The sequence below is a fragment of the Mytilus edulis genome, chromosome 6 (genome assembly GCF_963676685.1).
Source record: "Mytilus edulis chromosome 6, xbMytEdul2.2, whole genome shotgun sequence".
Lineage (NCBI taxonomy): Eukaryota > Metazoa > Mollusca > Bivalvia > Mytilida > Mytilidae > Mytilus > Mytilus edulis.
The window spans coordinates 10,861,057-10,888,122 of record NC_092349.1 but is presented as its reverse complement, the minus strand read 5'-3'; the positions used below and the strand labels follow the sequence as shown (position 1 = coordinate 10,888,122).

The window sequence follows — 27,066 nt, the reverse complement described above, 5'->3', positions numbered from 1 at the left end:
GAAATGGAAAGTTCAAAATTGGAAAGCTGAAATCATCTCTTTTGTCGTAAAGGTTTGTTTTCAACCGACCCTCATTGTCAATTTCTAGATGTAAGTCAAGATATGAGGCCGACGTAACTGTATCTGTAGTATCCTTTATCTCTAGCTCGATTGGATAGATGCGTTCCACATAGTCACCAAATTTTGAATTATTTAGTGAAAGAGCAGCATCTATATAGCGAAAAGTAGAGTTAAAGGATAGTAATATGATGTAGTCGTAATTGCGTGTCAATATCTTGTCAATCGTACGGTTGTTTTATCCGACTAACTAACTTGATACGGAAAATGTTATTATTTTTAAATAACCATGGTCTGTCATTTTTAAAACTGTTATATTGGAAATAGTTAAAAAGTCAAAGTTCATCATAAATAAGTGTACCGTGAAAATTGTTTTCGAAAATCTAATTTGTTCATTATGACATTCTTTTATGTGATTTAAATAAATTCGGACCTTCCCTCATCTGATCGCCAGCATGGCTAAATGTATTACCCCCAGAGGTATTGTGAGGTGACACGTCCACATATTCAAACGATTTTCTGTCGGACATGAGAGTTCATGGACGTTTCACGTCTGAGGGTATTTAGGAGTGTACACGGCCGATAACTTGTAACTTTCCATTTTTTACTATCAGGTGTATAATATACATCTCTGTCTTGCGTGTCCGAAAGTGATATACTAGTCATTACTAAACTCATACGCTTGTTTATAAATAACATTTCTTGTGTAAAGAATAATATTTATAAAAATCTAATCAATACCAAATTAAAAAAAAGATTTGAGTAAATAAAAATCTATTTACATATTTTTTCCAAGAGTAAATTTGGGAAAATGTAAGTGTATACTCGTTGTCAATAGTGAAGGACAGATTGGAACATACCAGAAATATTGATTTAAAAAAATGTACGCACTTGTCGACCGTTCGTTTATACGCCTGGATATAAAGCTACGGAACTATAGCACAATTTAAAATATATACATGTATACATAAGAAAGAAACATACATTTTGTGTAAATTGGGATAAAAGTTTTGTAAATAGACTAGTCCACGTATGCCAACAGTATGTTATTTTCGAATGTCGATAGACTATTGTATACCCAAAAAGAAGAAGAAGAAGAAGAAGAAGAAGAAGAAGAAGAGGAAGAGGAAGAAGAAGAAGAAGAAGAAGAAGAAGAAGAAGAAGAAGAAGAAGAAGAAGAAGAAGAAGAAGAAGAAGAAGAAGAAGAAGAAGAAGAAGAACCAATTTGATTTAAATACAGGTCGCTATATAACTTGCTTTGGTTCACAGATTTATTTTCCATTAGATTGTTTTCGAATAAAAAAGAAATTCGTCATCATCATAATTGTTCCGACATGTATGTAATATATATGCAACTGAACGTACACTAATTATCCTCAAGGGATGTGAATATTTTCCAGGAAAACTATTAAGTATCAAAGTTTCAAATCAATTCGGGATTTTATTTTCTTTCTTGATATTCAATAACAGAAATTTAAAGAATAAACTGCTTGTCCGCTTTAGGGGTATTCTTAAAACAGTTAAAACAGACTTATAATAACACTTAAAAATAGGGAAAGATGACATTAAATTCTTTCTGTCTTTTTGTTTTTAAACATCGTTGGTCAAATAACTAATTAAAGTATTTTACGTTTTGAGACGAAGCCTATTTTAATAAGGACATTTCCCGATTATGTATAAAGGAGTATGGCCACGAAGTGCCTATATTGGCCCTGTGAAATGACAAAAAAATAAATATAAACAAGGTGGATCCCTTATAGTTAAAACATATCTACTAATATCGTTATTTGTTATTTAAAAAAAAAATCATATTTTCATGACGTCACTAATGTGACGTAACCCCCGAAATCGAGCCAGAACGCTCAAAACATCAAAATTTTCGAAAAATTTCACACTTCTTGGTTAAATTTCGCATTGGCCACAGGCCTCGACCAAAGTAACTCTAATCTCATTTTAATTGTTTAACACTTTGAAATCTTTTATAGTCGGTTAAAGAGCTCACCAGAGCTCATGTTTTCTCTGTTATAATGTATATATATGCCGACTCTAAATAAAATTTACTTACTTACTTACTTACTTAAATCGTTTGCAACATTTATTAGCGTGGTCGAGGCCTGTGGCCAAATCGAAAAATAAACTTTTGCAAACAAGCAAATCCGGATTCGACACTGTTATTTCCGATGTACGATAGATTTTGTGGCGAAATGTCTAATGAATCTACCACGAAATTATATTAAAATAGAAACAATTTTTATAGTTCATCTTCTTTTTATAATATTTTGAATACATTCTATCATATTTCGTTTATTTTTGGTGTGTATTGGAATTACATTGCGCATGTTTGTTGCACTTACCAACAGAAATATGGATGAAGGCAGTTTTGCCGGACGGTGACATATTCGGTAATTTTTGTTTTCTCTGACATATACTGTAGACCATTATGTGAATCTTTTCTTGCAACTGAAGTATGCTTTTCTTGGAGATTACATATTGAGGTAAGTCAAAATTAATTTACAGATTTAAATAACAAACAAAATTGGAATAACAAGTTCCGTAGCTTCGTCAACTGCCGACGGATTTTTTTCCCGTAGTTACAACATGTTTTTTTTTATTAAAACACAGGACAAATTGGTGGAAAATAAAATGACTAGTAGATAATAAATTAATTAAGAGTTCATTGTTAACAACGTTATTTTAACACTTAAAAGGGATTTTGAAATGTTATGTTTAAGATTGGTCGGCTTTGCTATAAAAAAAAAATGGGGCAGCTTTAAATTAAGGCTGAATTTATTCTACGAAAACCATCTTAAAAAGATCCTAATAACTATGCTGAAGCAGTAATATATCTTAACTCATGTATGTTTAAAACAAAAAAAAACAAAAACAAATAAAAGCAGACGACTAGCTTCAGTACCGACTTAAAATTTATATACCACTTGTTTTCCTCCTCTGGAATGTACGACGACGTGGTGTAATGGTTAGAGCGTTACTCTTTCGAGTGACATGACAAAGCTAGTAAGGGTTCGCGGCTCATTGGTATAAAAAGTTTTTTTTTCTTCTTTTTTTTGTATAATATCATTAAACCTAATGCATCACTTTCATTCCTGTGATTGTTTGAATGGATCCACTGATATTATTTTTATTTGATAACATTATTTTGAAACGTTTCTATTCGGCATTTGATTTTTTTTTAAAAGAAATTGTTATCCAACAAATTATTTTTATATAGAACTTGCCTTTCTGATGTGTAATAGAAATTAAACAAGTTAAGATACCTGCATATTCAGTCCACCATAAATTATCAAATATGATATGATCCATAAATACTGTTTGTAGTGTGACTACTAGTGTCGGTGAGTTAGGACAGGGAACTAAATTATTTTATTACACATTGTCTGTTCAAGTTTCATTCCTGAACATATATGTTTATACACAATAATTAAAAATAAGATGTGTTATAAAATTGTTGCTCTGTTAAATATTGTTGGGTTGCTGTTCATTATCACATGCATCAAATCTCCTGTTCTAAACTGCAATCGTGGTTAACGTACTAAGATTAATTTCTTTATTTCACTTCAGAATGCCTGGAAGCGGTCCAAAGTATTACCCGTGCGTTCTATGCAATAAAAGGACTAAACCACATGAAAGAAGATCAATCAATAAATCTGTGGCAAAGTATTTGAAGAAGAATTTTTTGATAACATATAAACAAGAAGACAAAATATGCAATACGTGTAGGCACAAATACTATGTTCAGGAAACCAGACAATCCTCTGTTGTACAGCATATATTATCTGACGATGAAGAGTATGCTCCACCAGCAAAACGTAGATCTACTGTTTTATCCAGTCCACCATCAGTATCTCTTTCAATACCTTCTACATCAAAAAGCCATTCATACTGTTTCATATGCAAAAAGCCTGGACCAAAGCTAATTGTTGTTCCATCACAAGCAAGATTTTCTGCATTTCTTAAAAATGAGGTTATAATTCCTGCGGGATGTCGCTGTTGTCCGGGACATTTGACGGAAGATAATTTTACAGAAGATGCAATAAGTAAAATAAACTGTACCAATGATAATGTCATCCTTAACAGATCTTCAATTATGGATCTTTTGAAGAAGTTAAGATACACAGCCTTACAAAATGAACAATCAAGAATTGACTTTGATACAGATAAAGTTTTATCTGACTCTGACTTTATCAATTTAACCGGTATAAATAAGGACAACTTTAATGATCTTCATTCCTACATCAAAAATACAGTAAGAAATACACCTACACGAAGCACAAGAACTTCTCTTGGAATTTTCTTTTTTAAATTAAAATCTGGAATTTCAAATAAAGTGCTATCTACCATTTTCAACATATCAAGATCAAGTGTGGAAGTAATTTATTGTTGAATTTAACATATTCATCAGACATTTCATATAACTTTAAAGAAAACAAAATATAGACAAAATAATAGATTTTGTATACCGATTGCAGTTATTTATAGTTTTCAATAATACCTAACTTTATTGACACAGCTTACATTTATACGTTAATATAATTTATATCATTTCAATCAACTCAGTCTATAGTTAACAAGTAAGTCCGTAAATGAACTTATTCGCTTTTGAAAACTAAGAGTGAGCATTTTGTCATTTCTTTTTTTATAGCTTTTTTTAAAAACAATTATTAGATAAAAAAAAAACCTTTGGGAAAATATGAAACGTATCCAATGAATAATTGAGGTATATTCTTATTAGTTTTAGAGTTGTACATTGTACATATTTTCACGCGCTTAAGGTACAATTAGAGATGGTATAAATTATAAATATTTTGTGTGTCAGTGGTCGTTGGTGTATAAATAGCAGTGTTGAATGAAATTGTCGTTCATACGTATTTTTATTCTGAATACTGATTTGAGAGTAGGCATGTAAATCCTTCAGAACGAGCGTGGTGCTTATGAGTGCACGTGTGGTACATTTGTATAGTATGTGTTATATGATTATATCATATGGAATAATATGTATTGTCTATACGAATTGTTTTCATTATTCATTTTTTTCTAGGAAATAAAATGTTTTGAGTTTCATCGAAATCACAGGTTTTATATTCATATTAATGTAAGAGATGATATGGCATGATTTCCAATGAGACAACAATCGTAAAACATTTTTAAAGATTTTATATCGGCTGTACTCCGCTCGCCAAGATATTTTACAGCTGCCAAATATAAGACTTGTATGCCTTAATGTGTTTGGAAACTATATATATAACTTTGAATTTAATCTATGCTATAGAAATTTGTTTGTCTGCAATTTCTATTTCGTGAATATCAAAGCCGAAAACGAGTTTTCGGTGCAATTGTACTTAATGTAATTGGAGCATTGTTTGCCACTTTATTCTGTCCGGCTTTTAGTAAGTTTCTGTTAATATATATATAAAGAACGGACTATGTGTATGAGATTCAAGAAATACTTTGCAAAATAATACTTGTGGTGAAGTGATTATATTAGTATAAGAACGTCAAGAAAAACAATTTTGACGTTACGCACAAATTGTTAAAATAGGATTTCCCCATGGTTATTTCTGACGTTCAGGAAAATTATACAGACAGAGTTACAAGTCTGATGGTTATCAATTTATAAACTACCCTAGTAAGGGATCATTCTGGAGTAATTTAGTCAATTTCTAAGACAGGGCCATTTTTGACCCTTCGTGGCCCTACTCCAATGGTTGACGTTTTGCACACTTTAAAAGTATAGCTGTTCTTTATTTTTCGATTCCATTCCAAGAAGATCCTTAAATTTCCTGTCAATTTTTTAAAAATCTTTTTTTTCTTCAAATAGCTGAATTATTTGTGCGTTGTGAGATTTAAAATATTTTGATGAGAACATTAATTCCTGAATATGCAAATAAAGATCGCTTTGGATGGACTAAATTATATAATTGGAATTGGTAATGACCTGTATCAAATATTAACGGTTACCGATTATAATTCAAATATAAAATAGAACACTTTTTAGTTCATACCCTCGTGTTTAGAAGGCTATTATTATTTATAAATTTAATCAATTAAATTAATTCAGTATTTCATCGTTACAAAAGTAATCAGAAGTCATAATTCATTTAAAAGTGAGCTTATGCATTCTCGTTTATCATTCATACGAAACGTTGTTCATACCTGGAACGGTGAACCGTGCCGGCTAGAATTCACTGATTGAAGATCACAAGATCAGAATGACATAATGCTAATCTTTTAATTACCTTGAGTTTAATCACGCATTTAACATGTCACATAACAATACACATTGTATTTCTACATTACCAGCAGAAAATGTTTGCTGGACTGAAACAAAAAGGTCAGAATACAAACACGTATTTTTAATACACTTACGATCATGACAGTTTCATATGTTTGTTTTAAGTATTTGTAGAAAAAAATCATAAAAATGTTCTATTGTATAATTTACTTTTATTACTAAAATTCGTATAAAAAATCCACACATAAATCCTACAATATAATTTTAAAAGTTGTATGGCTATCACCTGTTTTTAGTTGGTTGATAGCTACACCAAAAGTCGTCGATGCGCTTTTAATCGCGTTATTATATGGTTAACGAACAAGACTTAAATGAGATTTATTTCACTTCCGGCATGCAAAAGACTTAAATACGTCAAATAAGTCAGGAAGTTTGAAGAAATAAAATTAATAATTCCCTATTTTCTTCTTTATTAGTTTTCATATCAAAATAAAACTTGGTGAATATGTTTTTTATGGTATTATGAACATAATAAGATTATAAGTGAAAAATCGCGAAGTTTCTCTTTAAAGACTGATAGAAAAAATACATCTAAAAGTGACAATGATGTTAAAATAGTATAAAAGATAAATGTTTCATAAAAAAGGAGATAAAGAGCAATGATATTTTTTGAACGATCTACTATAAGTATTTACAAATGATATGTGATTTTTATATATTCATATAGGCACTGTGTTATTCGAAAACATTTACGAGGACAGATATACCGTTTACGCCAAAGCTGAAGGTCATTCTACCTACTCTGCTATAATCATTGCTACACCCTATACACCAGCTCGAGATATATTCCTACAAAGGACAGCTGTAACATATACTTGGACAGTAACACCAACTACTGTAGAGGACAAATATGAAATTACTCTAGAATCGACGTTTGAAACATTTGTAAGTTTATCTAATATAAATCTGCTTTCAATCATTATATATTTCAAAGCACAACAAATAAAGTATATAGATGTCCATCTATCAATTTGTAATGGATATATATGTACAGCAAGGATATCCTGCTATTGTAAGCAAATCACAACCAGAATGTCATTTTACAGTTATTAAAACATAGAAAAAAAATAAGTCAATTCAATGATTTTTAAGTTTATATTTCGTTACATTACACGTATTCATATGTTGTTTGTTTGTTGTTTCGTTTTTGTGTTAAAGGTACCAATGCCCGTGGTAACAATTGAACCAAACAGATTAGACACAGTGCCGTTCGAGACGGAAGAAAGAGAAAGTGTGGAATTTACTATAACTAATCATGGTCTCATTCGAGCTGATAACCTCCGGTTTTCTCTACCTACAGGACATCCTACACTGCAATTTCAATCGGTAAATATAAAGGCTATCAAAACAGTTGTTATTGCCATAAGTAACTCGACATGATGTGATAAGTGCTCAGCATGTTGTACTTACTCTTTTTTTATGTTTGCCATGTTATTATTTTTGCTTCGTATTACGATGCTTTTAGTTTTAGTCGACATACACGTCATCTTGAAAAAATTCCTTATCACAAACAGATGCTGATTAGTTGCTTAATGATGCAGCTGTGATAAAGCAACAGCTTTTGGATAAATTAGATAAAGAACTACAAACTTTGTATACCCCGCTCAACTTGTTTTGACCTGTCCGTCAGTCGTATTCTTGTCACTGCAACTCCTCTGAAATCACACAACAGAATTTCATGAATCTTGCAGACATACTACGAACATGTACTATGTAGATTGGCATATCGACAGGAAATTATTCTTTTTCTAGGAGTAACGCCCCTTTGAACTTAATTGTCGCAATATTCAACTACAAGAGTTTAGCATAACTTCTCTTCTTTAACAGAATGTCATGAAACCTTTTAGATAATAAGGACATACTATGTAGATATTATACTGTGCATATCGACAGGAAATTATGCTTCATTTTTTTATTTAAGTTATTTTATTTGTCCAAGGACAATGTGGGGGCTTGGGGTATATGAGCGCGCTCACTAAGATTCTTAATTTCATCTCAGATAAGACATCAAATGCTGGAAAATTAACTATATGTATTACAGTTCCGATCATTGGTCATTAATTCATTTTGTTTAAATATGCATATATAGCACACTGAAATTCAATATTGCAATATCAATTATTAATACATGTTTACTTGCTTTGTTAATCTGCAATATGTACTATTTGTTTTGCTAAACAATGTTCATATACAATGTTTATAAAAATGCATTATCTGTATTCTATAACTTCTGCCAATTAAGACACACCTCCAGAGAAGCACACCTCAAGTGTCGTGTCTATTTATAAATGTTTTACATTTCAACAAGTAAAGTGAACACATTTTTTTAAATCATGGGTGTTTAACGCACACTCTTAATGCAAATCCAAATAATATTAATTAATATCTAAACAAACACATTTCAAATACTAAATCAACAACAGGATAGAGCGAAGAGCAGTTCTAAACTTTTTAGAAAGCTCAAACATGTTTACCTATTATCTCCATACTTTTCATGTGGTATATTGTCCCTGTTTGTGATATCTTTTAGACATTCTTTAAAATTTTACAGCACTCTTATGTTTTTTTTTGAACATACGAACATTTTTCAGACTGTCGATGTAATCGGGGATCTTGCTGCCAACACATCTATTATTATACCGGTCAAGATTACTCTTAAATCTAGAACAAAACGACAGGGAGATTGCAGTTTGTCATTATTGTATGACTATTTTTGTGCTAAAACACGTACCAAAAGTGCAATGGTCATTCTATCCGATAGTTGTGGTGGAGGTGGAGGAACTCTAGTTGGATGTAAGTGATTCTTTAAAAATTCTGTGGTTTTCCAAAGATAACATAATTTTTAATCTAAGTTATCATGTTTGATAATATCAATATGAACAAAACAATGGGATATCGGCAAACTTGTCTTCCCTCGCCGGGATTCGAACTCATGCTATTGAGATATCGAAACATGACTGTCTGCACTGTGTCCAGCGTTGTAGATCATGCGGCCACCAAGACTGAACTAACAATTCAGATTTCAGTGGCCTAGTGGTTCATTTCCTCGTCAGTATAATCTAGAGTTGTAACATAGTTTTATACATGTATATTTACTAATTAGCCTTATATGCTAATGGATAAAATTCAAATCTTTAGTCTTGAAATCGACAAATGCTATTACAATGTATGTGTATGAGGAGTTTACCTAAAAAACTAGTCTGAAACTTCGTATTAATATACCCATTATTTTCAGAAATGGGTAGTAAGGTTATATTGTTGATCTTTATTTATCTTGCGTCATGCCTTTATGTTTTTTCACGGGCACATTTGTGAATAATTTACAACCGGGTAAATATTGATAAATATAAAAAAGAAGATGTGGTATGATTGCAAATGAGACAACTCTCCACAAGAGACCAAAATAACACACTAATTAACACTTATAGGTCGCCGTACGGCCTTCAACAATGGGCAAAGCCCATACCGCATAGTCAGCTATAAAAGGCCCCAAATGACAGTTCAAACGAGAAAAATAAAGCACGAAATGAGATAACAATAACTTATGTTATTTTCCGAATTGGATCAGGAACTAAAAAGAAAATGTGTACGTTGGAAATAAAAGAGATCTACTAACTTATTATTTACCAAACGGTATATTAACAACTGCATTTAATTGTTCAAGCTTAACATATACATACTATCTATCGTCAACAGGTCATGTTGCTCTTACATTTTTTGCCAATTATCAGATTTAAACGAAAACTATCCATTTGCTGTCGTTACTATTCTAGTGAACTATAAAAATAAACTAATCGTTTTAAAAAAATCATCTAATGGAAGATTTAAAGGCATGACAGGTAGATATATAAAAGTTATATACAGTCTATGTTTCAGAAAATTTAAAATTTACTTACATTTTGATGTGAATTTATTCGAAGTCTGCAGATGATACCAAAATAAACTAGCACATGGATTTCCTTTAATACGGTCAACTCAGTTACACAGTTTAAATAACATATTTTTGGCAAATGTCTATTGTGCATCTATTGTTCACTTAAAATGATACATCTCATAATATGAGAAGAGCTTCTCAAACTTCTATAGCAACTAAGTTTTTTTTGCACCTCCTGCATTTTGTCCTGCAAGATCGAAAAAAAAAGAGTAGCAAAACCTTGAAAAGTTTTTGATATTCTGAAACTTAACATGCATTAAAATTTTATGTCTCTTGGTCCAGCCATAGAAATGCATTATCTAAAATTTTTCAAGATGAACAGATTTCTTTATACTCAGATTGAAATTTGTAATGTAAATACGACCATATTTACGAAAAGGTTATGACGAACTCAATTAAATGCTTAATTTGTAATATGAACTCATCATGCATTTTGTATATGCAAATTAAAGGAGTATATATAATTATGCAAAAATCAGCTCAACATAGTTGTAAGCAAATCGAATCATTTTGCCAAAGAAAACAATTTTGACAGAAGAGATGTTACGATTTGTACTCATTTGTCGGTTGTTTTTACTTTTGAAGTTTTTGGAATTTTGACTCTCCGGTTTTAGGCATGTTTAAAAAAAACAGAAATGATAAAACGCTTTCAAAACATGTCCACTTGTTAACTATTTAATGGTTACTGCACCGTAACACAATTTTTGAATGACGTAAATACTGACCAAACACGAAATATACACGAAGCAATTAAGGATTTTATTATGTAATTTAGAGGGGTTGTAGATGACATTTGTAAGGAATATTGCAGAAGAAGTACTAGAGATAATATTGCATTTACTCTATGGCACATTTAGTGTTCGAAATTGCAGAATTTATTAACTTAACAAAACGAAAGAAATTAGAAGCCAAGAGGAAGTGAAAACAAACCTCTGAAATCCAATATTGATCAAACAATGTATATTTTGCTTTAAAGCTGCCGTTGGTGGACAAGTAATGCACAGTGTGATGCTTGGTGTGATGATTGTGTACAATGCTGTAACTCCAGTACCATGTAATTGCATCTCAGCTGTTTTGAAGAAGTGCATTCTAGATTTTTTTGAGTGGAAAAAATGTCTTCCCAATAAAGGATCCAAAAAAATTAAATTACCGGAAATCATTATTTGTGTACTAAAGGCAATTGCCGCGATCAAAGATTATTTTAAAGATGAAGAAACGAGAAAACCTTTTGCGGTAAGGATACCTTTATATTTGTTTACATTTTTGTCGAGCCTGCGACTTTTGACCGAGTTGGTTAACCGTTATGTTTCACAAATGATATCGGATATGTTCAATGTTCATTACGTCGTAACTACCTTCCCCTTCCCTTTCGTGAATGCGACCTTCCGAATTAGACTATTTACCGGATTTGTTATCGCATAAGCAACACGACGGTTGCCACATGTGGAGCAGGATCTGCTTACCCTTCTGGAGTACCTGCGATCACCCCTAGTGTTTGGTGGGATTCGTGCTGTTTATTCTTTAGTTTTCTATGTTGTGTCATACGTACTATTGTCTGTTTGTCTTTTTCATTTTTAGCAATGGCGTTGTCTGTTTTTTTTTCTTCGATTTATGAGTTTGACTATCGTCTGGTATCTTTCGTCCCTCCTTTGTTGCAGAAAGCTCGAAATAGGGATAGAGATCCGACGACGGTGGAAGCGTTAGCTAACTTTTTAAAGGTTGAATATTTCAGAAAAAATGAAAACAACACGTTTAATAATTTCTTGCGTCCGAAGCGTCCAAAGATGCATGAGTACCGAAACTGTTGAAGAGGTAGGTGTCAAAAATACCTAAAAATAAATAGCCAAATTCATCTAAAGCTAACTTTGCCTGAGGTAGTTGAAACCTTAGTTTCTAAATAATTTCAAAATTTATAAACGGATAATTTTAGTACAGTTTGTTAAATCATGTCAGTAGGTAGAAAACCTGGATCATTAATACTTTCTATATTGATGCCTTGTGCTATGAAATTTGCATGAGGTCCATTGTCCTTGGCCTCATTTTCATGGTTCAGTGACTACTTGATAAAAAGTAACAATTTTTAGTATTCTTAATTGCTTTCTTATTATGAGTAATAGGATAACTATATTTGGTATGTGCGTACCATACAAAGTCTTCATACCCGTCAGACAGTTTTTACTCGACTTTGATCTCATTTCATTGAACAGTGAACAAGGTTAAGTTTTTGTGGTCAAGTCCAAATCTCAGATAGTATAAATAATAGGTCTACTATATTTGGTGTATGAAATGTTTTGACGTGAACATGCCCAACTGACAGGTGTCATCTGAACTTAAGCTTATTTCCATGGTTCAGTGTTCACAGTTAAGTTTTTATGTTTTGGTCTATTTTTCTGATACTGTATGCATTAGTACATGATGTACATGTCCAGCCGACGAGTGTCATCTGACCTGGAATTCATGTTCATGGTTCAGTGTTTTAAGTTCGTTTTTTCCCTGTCTTTCTTATACTATATAAGAAAGATCAACTTTATTTGTTGTTAAAAAATATTATTTGTTGATGTACATATCAGTCAGGCATACTTTATTTGAACTTGACCTCATTTTAAAGGTTTATTACTTAATCAAGTTTTGTTTTTTTGGTATATTTGTTTAATACTCTTAGCATTAGGTATCTATATTTGGTATATGGAATGATTAAAAGGTATACTTGTCTGATTGTAGGATTCATCTGACCTTGACCTCATATTCATGGTTCATTGACCAATGCTAAGTTTTCCCAGTAAAGTTTGTTTGTATCTTTGATATGCAAAAAAGCAATTTCATGTAAATTTAAACCATACTTGGTGTTTGGAATGATTGTAAGGTGTACATACATTTCCGATTTAGTTTATCTGACCTCTGACCTCATTTCCGTTGATTATGTTAAGTTTATGTCACTTGTGATAGTGTTAGTTGTAGCTAGGCTTTATGTTAGAACTATCAACATCATATCAATCGTTAGTGACAAATGCGAGACATTTCAGAGTGTGCACTCTGAGTATAATGCTATTGAGTATTCTAACCAACATTAGCAGTACATCGGAAAAGTTAAAAGACTGCATCTGTATTTATATTGTGCGCTTTGATGCACTTCCACTTCCTACTTTATTTTGCCGTTTAACATTTCGAGCTTCAATGATGAGTCTTTTGTTGACCAAACGCGCGTGTGGCGTACATTATTATAAAACTTGCATATGTGGTGGAGTGTTTTGCTGCTATTTCAGTATATCGACAAAAAAATTAATTTTGTATAAAGTAAAATGACAAATACTGAACTCCGAGGAAAATTCCAAATGAAAAGTCCCTAAACAAATGGCAAAATCAAAAGCCCAAACGCATCAAACGAATGGATAACAACTGTCATTTTGTTATATAGAAAATGGTGAATAAATGGTGAATTAAACCGGGTATCATAGCTAGCTAAATCTCTCACGTGTGTTACATTTGTACAAAGAAACAAAAATTGTGGAACAGTATTTAACAGTAATGTATACACCTGGACACGTGAGTAACTGTGTTTCCGAAAGGAACATAAAAAAGAATCGCAAAGCTAGGGATAACCTTTCCTGAAGGTGTCCTAATAATTTCTATATTTATCACTCTCATTCAATTAAGGTTCTTTTGTTTTAAAGTACAACTCTTTGTTATGTGTTCCCGTAGCTATGCACTCATTCTTCGTTAAATATTGTTCTATATTATTCGAGATATGTAACCACCATAGTCTATCGCTGAAACATTCCTGGTAAAATATTAAGACCAACTGCTTTCAATTTTATAACGGTTTGTACATGTTTATTATTACATTTCTTATCACATCTACTTTGTCGTGTTGTTTGTCTGATACTCAAGATCCGAAATACTAGCAAATTTTATATAAAAAAACACAATTGACTGGGTACTAAGTTCAAATAAATATTTTGAATTATAAAACGCACCATCGTGGTCGTCGATTCGCTCTTTTCAACAATGATTGAAAATTAAATGATTCAAATATTTCAATAAAAGTGTTTCCTCAACAACAACAACACTAGGATGAAACACTGTATTAAAAGCATTAGCATCACATTTTAAGAAGACACAACAAACATCAAATTCAAAATATTTGAATGTAAAAATTCTTTTTTGATGTTTGAACTGTTGACCAGTCTGGTAAGCTCTTGTTTACATTATACGTTATGTGTGTTATATTTTAATGTTGTGTTTCTGTTGTGTCGTAGTTATCTTCTTATATTTGATGTATTTCCCTCAGTTTAAGTTTGTAACCCGGGTTTGTTTTTTTCTCTATCGATTGATGAATTTCGAACAGCGGTATGCCTCTGTTGCCGTTATTGATAACTTCAACCAATATACATTTTAAATTGAGAAATTATCAAGAGGAGGACCAGATGGGCGAGAATGGCAACAAGTCAACTAAGATACAAGAACAAATACACTTTTCTTTAAATTATAGACGAAATTAATAAATTGCTTACATGATATAGTTATAAATCAACAAATTGCAATATAAATCATTGTCTGCATGTATGATCAAATTAATAATTAAAAGTTGAATTACCATACAGATTGCATTGTTTTATACTTTTAGTAAAAGTACACAAGATGTGATTAAATAGGAATTGTACCTTGTTCTTTTGTGTAATGGAACTAGAATTTGAAATAAATACTTATATATTGAAATTTCAATGTAAAAAAGTCTTGATATCTTTAAAGTATTAGTTTTCCCATTTTGTTAATAAACAATTTGAATTGGTTGCTTTCTTGAGTATTATCAATAATAAAGTTCAACTGTAAACAGCAAACATGTCCAGCAATAAACGATCTACAATTTTTTGACCCCATCGGATTTTTTTCACTTTAAGGACAATTTTACACAATTTGTTTATCATGTTTTATAGTTTAAAAAAAATCTTCTACTATGAAACTTCTAAAGTAATTCCAACTAGAATGAAGCTGAATGATCCGCAATAACGTTTGTGTTTTATCTAATGTCTCGTTTAAATAACATGGCCACCATATCTAAAAATAGAACATAATGGTAATATGCTTTATAATAATGTTTTTTGCTTATCTTTCAAACACTAAAACACTTAAACATTTAGGGCAAATCTCACTTTATGTAAACATGTTTATTAGTTGAAATAAATACTTTAAAAGAAATTACAGATCTGTATATTTCAATATAAAATGAATCTCTAAGTTGAATAATACGCAAATTAGAATAAGAGAAGAAAGAGAGGCGCTAAGTAGACTAAAATATCAGCAATATATATAAGACCAACAAAACAAGACTAACAAACCAGAGACTTTGGTCATGAATTCTATTTTCGTCTTCTATGTTGGAAAGTGTCCTGAATTGTATGCACAACGAGCTAGGTGAGCGATACAGGCTCTTTAGAGCCTTTAAAAAAATATATATCAATCTTTAACTTAATTCTGAGTACAAGAATCGCAACCCAATGTATGCTTTATAAGGTTCTACAATATAATGGTAATTCCTAAACTTATTACAAAGCTATAAACGCCAAAAGGGTCTGAAATTAAGAATACTAAAAAATCAAAAAAATGGAAGCTAATTATTAAAAATACAGTGATGATGTCAAACATGTTCGTTTTGTAAATATATTCATATAAGTATAACGTCAATTTATGCAAAATAAAAGTTTGTTAGTAACGCTATTACATTTGAAAATGTCTGTACCAAGTGAGGATTATGACAGTTGTTGTCCATTCGTTTGATGTATTTAATCATTTAATTTGCTATTTGATTAGGAACGTTTCGTATTGAATTTTCCTCCTAGTTAAGTATTTATATGATTTTACTTTTTACAATACTCATAAACACTCTATCAAGAACCCATGTCACGTTTAGAAGTTTAAGAAGAAATATCGACAAAGCTGATGAGCCGTTTCTATATGTGCTGTTCTATGTTGTTTTACGTGATCTTTTTAATTCTGTTCATAGTCAGCACTTCGCTGTTGACATGATTATCAATTATATGGTAATTTTTATAAATTTACTGTTCACCAAAGTATGAATTATTCTAAAAACTAAGTATTTTTGATATCTCATGCAAAAATATCTGTAGCCGTAATCGACACATATTTTTTTTTGGAATTTTGGATCATCCATTCTTTTCAACTTTGCACTTTTTTTTAGCTTTTTAACTATTTTGATCTGAGTGTCGCTGATGATTCTTGTGTGAACGAGGCACGCTAAATACTAAATGCTAAAATATACCTTTTAATCTGGACAGTGAATATTTGAATTTGTATCTTTGAAAAAAGTATCTTGAAATAAATTATAGAAATATGGTAAATATGCCGAGAACCTTTTGTTGTGTTTGAAATTTTACCATAATAGCTTATAAGCAACAGAAAAATTAGACGACTTTCTCGCTTATTTTTTACACTAAATTTTGAATTAAAAGTTTTTAAAATGCATAATATAAAAGGTAATACTAACAATGAACACTGCATTGATCTTGATATCTATATATTTATAGGAATTCTTAGTACCAAAATGTATGATAAAAGAGAATATTGTTCATTTCCAAGTTTAGATTATCCATTTTTAAATTCTATGCTGTTTTGCTCGTGTATGTAACGATGTATTTTTGATTTTAAAGAAAGAATTCTATACATTAGAAAAAATAAGTAAACCAGAGATTTTGATATCAGGAACTAGCCAATTCATTTACTAAATTTTATCATCGGTACAACAATGTAAAAATATATAATTCATAAATATAAATCAACATGCAGACGTCTTATACATGTGGTATACGCTCAGGAATTTCACATCCAATCTCGTTAGGTCATTAAAGATGGCATATTTTGGAATTATTATGGATTCACTCTTTGCATCAGAAATAAACACATCTATTTAAAAACTAATCGTTGGTATGATACGTGTTATTTCTTTCACATATTTTATGATTGTATGATAATAAATCCCTAACGGGAGGTATTGTGCTTGATTTTTATATGATGAAGACATAATCGTTCAATCAGTTTAATTGAGGTTTTGAATTTGTATGTCAGTAAATGCTAGTAGTCCTCTTTAATTTATTAATTATTGTAATTTCGCTTAGTTTCGTTTTTAGCTCATCTTGCCCATAAGGCCAAGTGAGCTTTTTCATCACTTGGCGTCCGTCGTCCGTCGTCCGTCGTCCCGCGTCCGTCGTCCGTATTTTTTTACAAAAATCTTCTCCTCTGAAACTACTGGGCCAAATTTAATCAAACTTGGGCAAATTCATAATTAGGGTTTCTAGTTTAAAAAATGTGTCCAGTGACCCAACCAAGATGGCCGCCATGGCTACAAATAAAAAAAATAGAGGTAAAATGTAGATTTTGTCTTATATCTCTGAAACCAAAGCATTAAGAGCAAATCTGACAGATTAAATGTTTATCAGGTCAATATTTATCTGCCCTGAAGATGAATCGGACAACCCGTTGTTAGGTTGCTGCCCCTGAATTAGTAATTTAAAGGAAATCTTGCCGTATTTTGTTATTATCTTGAATATTATTATAGATAGATATAAACTGCAACAGCAATAATGTTCAGCAAAATAAGTTCTACAAATAAGACAACATGACCATAATGGTTAGTTGACCCCGTAAGGAGTTATTGCCCTTTTATGGTAAAATTTAACATTTTTTCGTAAATTTTTGTTATCTTTTACAAAAATCTTCTCCTCTGAAACTAAAGATGAATTTAACCAAAGTTATTAACAATCATCATTAGGGTATGTAGTCTAAAAATTGTGTCTGATGACCCCACCTGCGAACCAATATGCCGACTTGGGTATTAATAGTACATAGGGTAAAATGCAGATTCTGGCTCATATATCTAAAACAAAACATTTCGAGTAAATCTTTCAAAAAAACTAAATTGTTCATTATTGTGCACTTTAAAAAGGAGTAGGTCCGTTAAGGGCCGATTTTGGCCTCAAATTTCAGGTTTATCTAACGAAAGATTTTTGACACTTTTTAAACACTTAAGTATCTATTTCAATTGATTCAATTAGTTTATGTGAAAGATTTTAACGGATTTAGTCATTAAAAACGCTCCGATTCAAGCTTAAATATGATGAAAACCCTATCAAATATGCAAATAAAACCTCACTTTTCAGACGGTTTTTGTCAAAAATGAAAGTGGCTGCATCTGTGTTAATCCTCAACCTTTATATATGTTATGTATTATAATCAAGTTCAACTTACATTTCAATATTATGAATGAACACGAATGCGGCCACTTCTATTTAAGACGGAAACCGTCTAAAATTTGACTAAAATGCTCAAATTGTGAAGATTTCAGTAATTTTGCATGACTTAATGATACAAAGTACCCGATATATGTGCATTGTATTGTCAAAAACAGCCCATATTTATGTAGCAGAAGCATTGTACTTTCCAATAAATAGCTAAAAGATTACATTTTCACAATTTTGTAAAACTGCTATATTTTGGGGCCAAAAAGGGGTCTTACTGAACATACTCCTTTTCAGACCATTCATCAGGCAACCCGTTTTTGTGTTGTTGCCCCTCAATTGGTAGTTATAAGAAACATTTCAGCTTTTGATTATTATCTTGAATATAATTATAGATAGAGTTAAACTGTAGACAGCAATAATGTACAGCACAATACGACCTACAAATAAGAAAACATGACCAAAATGGCCAATTGACCCCTTGAGGAGTTATTGCCTTTATAATAAATTTTTAACAATTTTCATAAACTTCGTAAATCTTTACAAAATCATTTCTACTGAAACTACTTGGCCAAGTTCATTATAGATTGAGATAAGTGTAAGCATCACGAATGGTCAGCAAAGTAAGATATAGAAACACATCACCATCACAAAAACACAATTTTGTCATGAATCCATCTGTGTCCTTTGTTTGATATGCACATAGACCAAGGTGAGCGACACAGGCGTTTTAGAGCCTCTAGTTTACCTAATCTGATATCGAACTCGGACTTCTTTTAAACTGAGTTTTACTGTGCTTATTGCTGTTTTTTTTATATTACATTGGCCAGAAGAAAAGGGGAGGTTTGAGACCTCACAAAACATACTTGAACCTGCGCATTTTTTTCTAGCTTGTTCAAATTCTGGAGCCTTTGCTAGTCTTGTATGATTTTTAATTTTATTTCATGAATTTGCCTTTGATAATAGTATGACGTCTATTATCACTGAACTAGTGCACAATTTTGTTAAGGGGCAGGCAGAGGCCCATCTCCGGGTGTAGAATTTCCTCGTTGTGTTGAAGACTCATCGGTAGCATTTTTTCTGCTCTATGTCGGGTTGTTGTCACTTTGACACATTTTCTGTTTCCATTCTCAAATTTATCATTCAAAATTAACTGAATATATGAGTCAACTGAAACGATAAAGTGAAAATTATTCATGAATTGGTGCATTTGATTACAACTAGCTATAACTTTTTATTCTCAAAAAGGTTGTTTTTACATAACATATAGGGCGCTAGTTTGTATTAATAATACGTTATGATAATCGTAAGTCTCGATATAATTTCCGTTTTGTAGATGCATGTTTAGCTCCGATTAGTTTTCCTGAGATGATTCGACATCTGGATGAATTTTGGTATATTTAAAGGATTCCAATAAGAAAAATAGACATACATTTATCTGACTGTATATTATTTGAATAGGACATGTAGCTATATACAAGAAACAACGAAAAAGTTATACTGCTTCATCTAGTGACATATTTTCTTATCAGTGATATTAGGTTTTGCTTAATATATATGATTATCTTCTAATTAAATATTCTGATTGTAGGGTATAGATTTGATATTCAAAATACTTGATATGTTCGTGCCTTATATTAGAAGATGTCCATATTGCGGGATAATTTACCAGTCTTTAAAGTAAATATTTTTATACAATTAACTATATCACTCAGGTATCTGATGATTAGAAAATTCAAAATAAATTCAATTCGGATGTTTCGATGATATGAATATTCACTTTATATATGTCATATTCAATTTGTTATTCCTAATTATTCATTCAATTTATCTCCCTAAAAGTGTCACTGGTAAATACAACAAGTCAACGAAATTTAATTCATTTTTCAAACTATTCAATGCAGATTCTACATACGTACTATGTGTTCTCATTTTATGCTTTATTCCAAACTTTCAAATCCCTTTTTTTCAGATGTTTATATGCATTATACAAAGAATGTGTTTACAAAGATGATGCGAGTTCAGATGTGGAAAACAACTTTCTTTTCACATCGAAACCAATGCATAATTACATTCAAATGTCGGACGAGATATTTGGAGAAGAAGTTATGTGAGCTAAACATTAAGATATTTAATAAGATAGTAAATTCAATCTTGAGGTTTAAAAAAAAACCACCAGAAAAACAAAAGCAACAGTTGTTTTCGGTTAAATTCAATTTTTTTCTTCCATAATAATGAAGAGATCTCATTAGAGCCTTTAATGATGGACAACTCGATTCGGTGCCATGAACGTGTTTACCCCGCCACATTTTATATGTGTTAATTCAGTTCAAGATCCTGTAAATGAGTGGTTGTCGATTGGTGTAGTATATGGGTTAAGTTTTTTTGGTAATTCACATGAATCAGGGTGTTAGTTTCTCGGTTAAATGATTTTACATTTGTTTTTTCCTGGGCCTTTATAGCTTTCTTCGCAGTAAGAAGTTTGTTAATTGTTATAAGCCCTACGATGACCTATAGCTGTTAACCTTTTAGAAATTTTAGAAAGGTTTGTTAAATCATGTCAGTACCGAAGTACTGACTACTGAGCTGATGATACCATCGGGGACAATAGTTCACCAGCAGAGGTATCGATCCAGTGATGTGAAAAATTTAAAACAACACGTCAAATAATTATTGCGTTCGAAGCGCTTTTCAGGGTGTACCTTCATCAGGAACGCTCAAAGCCAAAAATTTGAAATCCGAGGATGTATAAGTACCGAAACCGTTGAAGAGCTATGTGTCAAAAATACCTGAAATAAATAGTTAAATTCATCTAAAGTCAACTTTACCTGTGGGAGTTGAAACCTTAGTTTCTTAATAATTTCTAAATTTATAAACGGACAATTATATCAAACGCAAAGAAACATTGACTGTCTGTCTCAAGGATGGAGCATGTATTTTAACGTTGTATTTTTCTGCTGTCAGTTCTTTATTGTTTTTCATAAATTGTATTGCATAAGTTATGCCCTGAGGTTTATCGTTTGCATTGGTTCAAACGTTTCATATCGTTGCTACATGTTTATTGCTGACTTAACGGCATGGAGTTTTTCGTGACCAGCACACGTTTTATTGGGCACTCGTGCATCATGCACAAGACATTTCTATGATGTTACAGTAGGTGACTTCTCGTTTTTAAGATCCTTACAAAATGCTGATGTACAGGTTGCATTTCTGTAAATATTGACAATGAAATTTCCCATAGGAACTCCTTTTACGGCTAAACTGTACCACTTTTACTATGAAGTTTATCTTAGAATTGAAAGTTCATATGCACCACAATTTTCTTCAAAGGTCAAAATATAGGGCTGTGCGGCATATTTTCAACGTTTCAGAGTTTAAACTAACACTAATTTTCTTAACTACCAATACCTCAAACGAAACGTTACCACAGATTTCAATGTTAACATTCTGCACAAGTCATGTAAGTTTACTGGTAATATTCCCAAGTTACGTTTCTGTGAGATGGAACAAAGAGAGCATTTCTGGGAACCAGCATGTAAACAAAATTAATTTTCTATGAATATTCAAGATCTCCCCAAAAGAGGCGTATTTTGAGAAACAGCTGTATTTACAAAGTGCAACCTACAAAACCCCGGTAAAAACTATGTTACAATCAAAGAATGGAGTAAGAAGGCGAAATTTTATCCCTTTCTGTATAAACATTTATGATTGAACTGGACATTTTGATGAAAGATAGTTAAGACAATTTTCCTTCTTATGTATATAGGTGTAAGCATATTTGATAATTCAGGGAGTCTTACCGTTATATCATCTTAAATATGACAGAACCCGTGTGCGATAGAATGCGATATAACTAAACCATTTAACTGTTCTAGCAGTGATTTAAGAATGGTACATGAAGATCAAGCCATGACAGAAATTACACACCTGTAAAGAAAGAAGGCTAGAACCTTGGATTGAATGTTATAAATAATATCGCATAAATACAGCATATAGATATGTAAGGAATGACTGTAATACTTTTCTGTCTGTGAAGAAATAATACAAAAATGTGGTGCACACATAATAACACGCGTAGCGGTCACATGACAAAATTATGTCTATGAGCTGATAAACAAAACATTGTCAGCAAATCAGAAAACGCTTTACATCCGATATTGAATTATTCACTTGTGTTCATAATTAATTAAAAAGTTTCACTCCTCTTTAAAGGCAAATGAAAGTTTTAGCAAAAAAAAGAGTTTCGACCTTATATCTATGGTGCTACTTCAAGTGACTGCTGGTGGTATTTACACTATTAGATATTTATCACAAAGGTAACAACATTTTAAAATGAGCTAATAAAATGTGGCTGAAAGGTATTGAAACAGTAGAAAAAATATGCGAGGACAATGATTGTATGTACAGTGATTATTTTTTTTTAGATATGTGAGGTTATGTGCTAAAATTAAATGGGCTTTCCTTGATAAACATTTTGAAAACGCCTGCTGTGACAAAATGTTAAGATTATGATGAAGACGAAGAATACACCATGATACTTAAAAATCATTACAATAACCAAACCGGACAATTGCATCGATAAAAAAACACGCAAAAAGTCTATCATCCGTTTAGACATCTTTACACAAACATTAAAAACTAATCAACATAAAACAGAGATGATCTCTGGTGCTAAAGAAAGCTATGCTTTCTGGATGATATTTTAATTAAGCTTAATTAGTCATATCCAGTATCGACAAATTTAAAACTTTAAGAAGATGTGGTACGATTACAAAGAAGACAACTCTACACAAGGGACGAATTTACAATGTAATTAACAATGATATGTCAACGTACGGCCTTCAACAATTAAAAAACCCGTTCCACATAGTCTGCTACAAATGGCCCTGAAATCACAAATGTAAAACAAAAGAAACAAGAAACAAACAGGCAAATTATGTTTCAAAAAATGAACGAAAAACAAATGTATAACAAAGCAACAAACGGCAACCACTGAATGTCAGGCTACAGATTTGGAATAGGCATATGAATACAGAATATGGCGGGTTTGTATGATCCCAACCCTCCCCTAACCTAACAACATAAGAAAGAACTATCAAAATCATTTGAAAAAGCTTCACTCATTAGATGAATACAAGTAGAAACATCAAACAGCAATACAGAAAAAAAATACATAAGGGTATATCAAAATTTCAAAACTGTGGCCAAATGTGAAAGTTTGAATGCTGGATAAACACGAACTTCTTTGAGTGACACTATCTATATCATGTATATGTAAAATAGAAACGCATTACACACAATTGGAAGCATAAACAACACGTATTCCTTTTAAATAAATCTAGGGGTCAACATAGGTGTTCCAGAAGGTTGTGTAGTTTCATGGCATATATCTGCATAAATTTTGTTCATTATTTAAAGTAGAAATTCGGTTTTGTGTCTTACTTATTGATCATCTTAGTCCACAGTCGACGAAAAAGATACTAGGAATTTGGCAAGGAAACGTGGAACACCACTTGTGACTCAGATGGTATACGGCAGGCGAATCCTTAGTCGTCATGAAAACTTTCAAATATTTCTATTTAAGAGATCTTTGATTTAATTGTTGCTCAATCCCTAGAACTTGAGTATGAATCGCAAAAAGCAATTCGAAGAAAGAAAGAAATATCAGTAAACTTAATTAACTTCATTTATTACATTGGTTGCAATGAATTACAATGATTTCCCAGTTAAATAAATACCGATAATTTCACATGTGAAATAAACGTGGTTATTTCACTTTCTGACGTCATACAACAATAGGCGTTGTCAAGACGTCGATAACGGCGGATCAAAACAAATTGTGAATACGTAGAAAAAAGGATATAGTTCCTTACATGTTTTACATTAATTTCTTTAAAAAAAAACATTTTCCAATGTAATAAAAAGAATAACTAATTAAAGAATTCAAATATCAAAAAAAAACTCGTGACAGAACTGATACATGTAATAAACTCATGCGCTACGCGCATTCGTGAATTATTGTGTTGTTCGGTCACTCGTTGAATATTTTTCTCTATTTGAATTCTCGATTAGTTATTCTATAATTCCACTTTTTGGCGTCCATTTTGAAATTTCCCCTTGTCTAAGATTCACAAGAAATTTAAAAATGGACGCCAAAAAGTGGAATTATAGAATAACTAATCGAGAATTCAAATGGAGAAAAATATTCAACGAGTGACCGAACAACACATTCATTCACGAATGCGCGTAGCGCATGAGTTTATTACATGTATCAGTTCGGTCATGAGTTTTTTTTCGATATTTGAATTCTTTAATTAGTTATTCTTTTTATTACATTGGAAAATGTTTTTTTTTAAAAGAAATTAATGTAAAACATGTAAGGAACTATATCCTTTTTTCTACGTATTCACAATTTGTTTTGATCCGCCGTTATCGACGTCTTGACAACGCCTATTGTTGTATGACGTCAGAAAGTGAAATAACCACGTTTATTTCACATGTGAAATTATCGGTATTTATTTAACTGGGAAATCAATGTAACTCATTGCAACCAATGTAATAAATGAAGTTAATTAAGTTTACTGATATTTCTTTCTTTCTTCGAATTGCTTTTTGCGATTCATACTCAAGTTCTAGGGATTGAGCAACAATTAAATCAAAGATCTCTTAAATAGAAATATTTGAAAGTTTTCATGACGACTAAGGATTTGCCTGCCGTATACCATCTGAGTCACAAGTGGTGTTCCACGTTTCCTTGCCAAATTCCTAGTATCTTTTTCGTCAACTGTGGACTAAGATGATCAATAAGTAAGACACAAAACCGAATTTCTACTTTAAATAATGAACAAAATTCATGCAGATATATGCCATGAAACTACACAACCTTCTGGAACACCTATGTTGACCCCTAGATTTATTCAAAAGGAATACGTGTTGTTTATGCTTCCAATTGTGTGTAATGCGTTTCTATTTTACATATACATGATATAGTTAGTGTCACTCAAAGAAGTTCGTGTTTATCCAGCATTCAAACTTTCACATTTGGCCACAGTTTTGAAATTTTGATATACCCTTATGTATTTTTTTTCTGTATTGCTGTTTGATGTTTCTACTTGTATTCATCTAATGAGTGAAGCTTTTTCAAATGATTTTGATAGTTCTTTCTTATGTTGTTAGGTTAGGGGAGGGTTGGGATCATAGAAACCCGCCATATTCTGTATTCATATGCCTACTCCAAATCTGTAGCCTGTCATTCAGTGGTTGCCGTTTGTTGCTGTGTTATACATTTGTTTTTCGTTCATTTTTTGAAACATAATTTGCCTGTTTGTTTCTTGTTTCTTTTGTTTTACATTTGTGATTTCAGGGCCATTTGTAGCAGACTATGTGGAACGGGTTTTTTAATTGTTGAAGGCCGTACGTTGACATATCACTGTTAATTACATTGTAAATTCGTCCCTTGTGTAGAGTTGTCTTCTTTGTAATCGTACCACATCTTCTTAAAGTTTTAAATTTGTCGATACTGGATATGACTAATTAAGCTTAATTAAAATATCAACCAGAAAGCATAGCTTTCTTAAGCACCAGAGATCATCTCTGTTTTATGTTGATTAGTTTTTAATGTTTGTGTAAAGATGTCTAAACGGATGATAGACTTTTTGCGTGTTTTTTTTATCGATGCAATTGTCCGGTTTGGTTATTGTAATGATTTTTAAGTATCATGGTGTATTCTTCGTCTTCATCATAATCTTAACATTTTGTCACAGCAGGCGTTTTCAAAATGTTTATCAAGGAAAGCCCATTTAATTTTAGCACATAACCTCACATATCTAAAAAAAAATAATCACTGTACATACAATCATTGTCCTCGCATATTTTTTCTACTGTTTCAATACCTTTCAGCCACATTTTATTAGCTCATTTTAAAATGTTGTTACCTTTGTGATAAATATCTAATAGTGTAAATACCACCAGCAGTCACTTGAAGTAGCACCATAGATATAAGGTCGAAACTCTTTTTTTTGCTAAAACTTTCATTTGCCTTTAAAGAGGAGTGAAACTTTTTAATTAATTATGAACACAAGTGAATAACTCAATTTCGGATGTAAAGCGTTTTCTGATTTGCTTACAATGTTTTGTTTATCAGCTCATAGACATAATTTTGTCATGTGACCGCTACGAGTGTTATTATGTGTGCACCACATTTTTGTATTATTTCTTCACAGACAGAAAAGTATTACAGTCATTCCTTACATATCTATATGCTGTATTTATGCGATATTATTTATAACATTCAATCCAAGGTTCTAGCCTTCTTTCTTTACAGGTGTGTAATTTCTGTCATGGCTTGATCTTCATGTACCATTCTTAAATCACTGTTAGAACAGTTATATGGTTTAGTTATATCGCATTCTATCGCACACGGGTTCTGTCATATTTAAGATGATATAACGGTTAGACTCCCTGAATTATCAAATATGCTTACACCTATATACATAAGAAGGAAAATTGTCTTAACT

The 27,066-nt window shown here is 31.6% G+C and overlaps 1 protein-coding gene across 1 annotated transcript in view; it reads left to right on the top strand.

Moving 5' to 3' along the window:
- LOC139527094 (uncharacterized) overlaps positions 1 to 27,066 on the top strand; it is a 99,811-nt gene that overhangs the window by 59,821 nt on the left and 12,924 nt on the right. The window contains exons 25-30 of the mRNA XM_071322367.1: positions 7,035 to 7,252; positions 7,526 to 7,693; positions 8,959 to 9,160; positions 11,278 to 11,534; positions 20,142 to 20,230; positions 20,523 to 20,660. Coding sequence (XP_071178468.1) covers positions 7,035 to 7,252; positions 7,526 to 7,693; positions 8,959 to 9,160; positions 11,278 to 11,534; positions 20,142 to 20,230; positions 20,523 to 20,660 — 1,072 coding nt within the window. The remainder of the gene's footprint in view (positions 1 to 7,034; positions 7,253 to 7,525; positions 7,694 to 8,958; positions 9,161 to 11,277; positions 11,535 to 20,141; positions 20,231 to 20,522; positions 20,661 to 27,066) is intronic.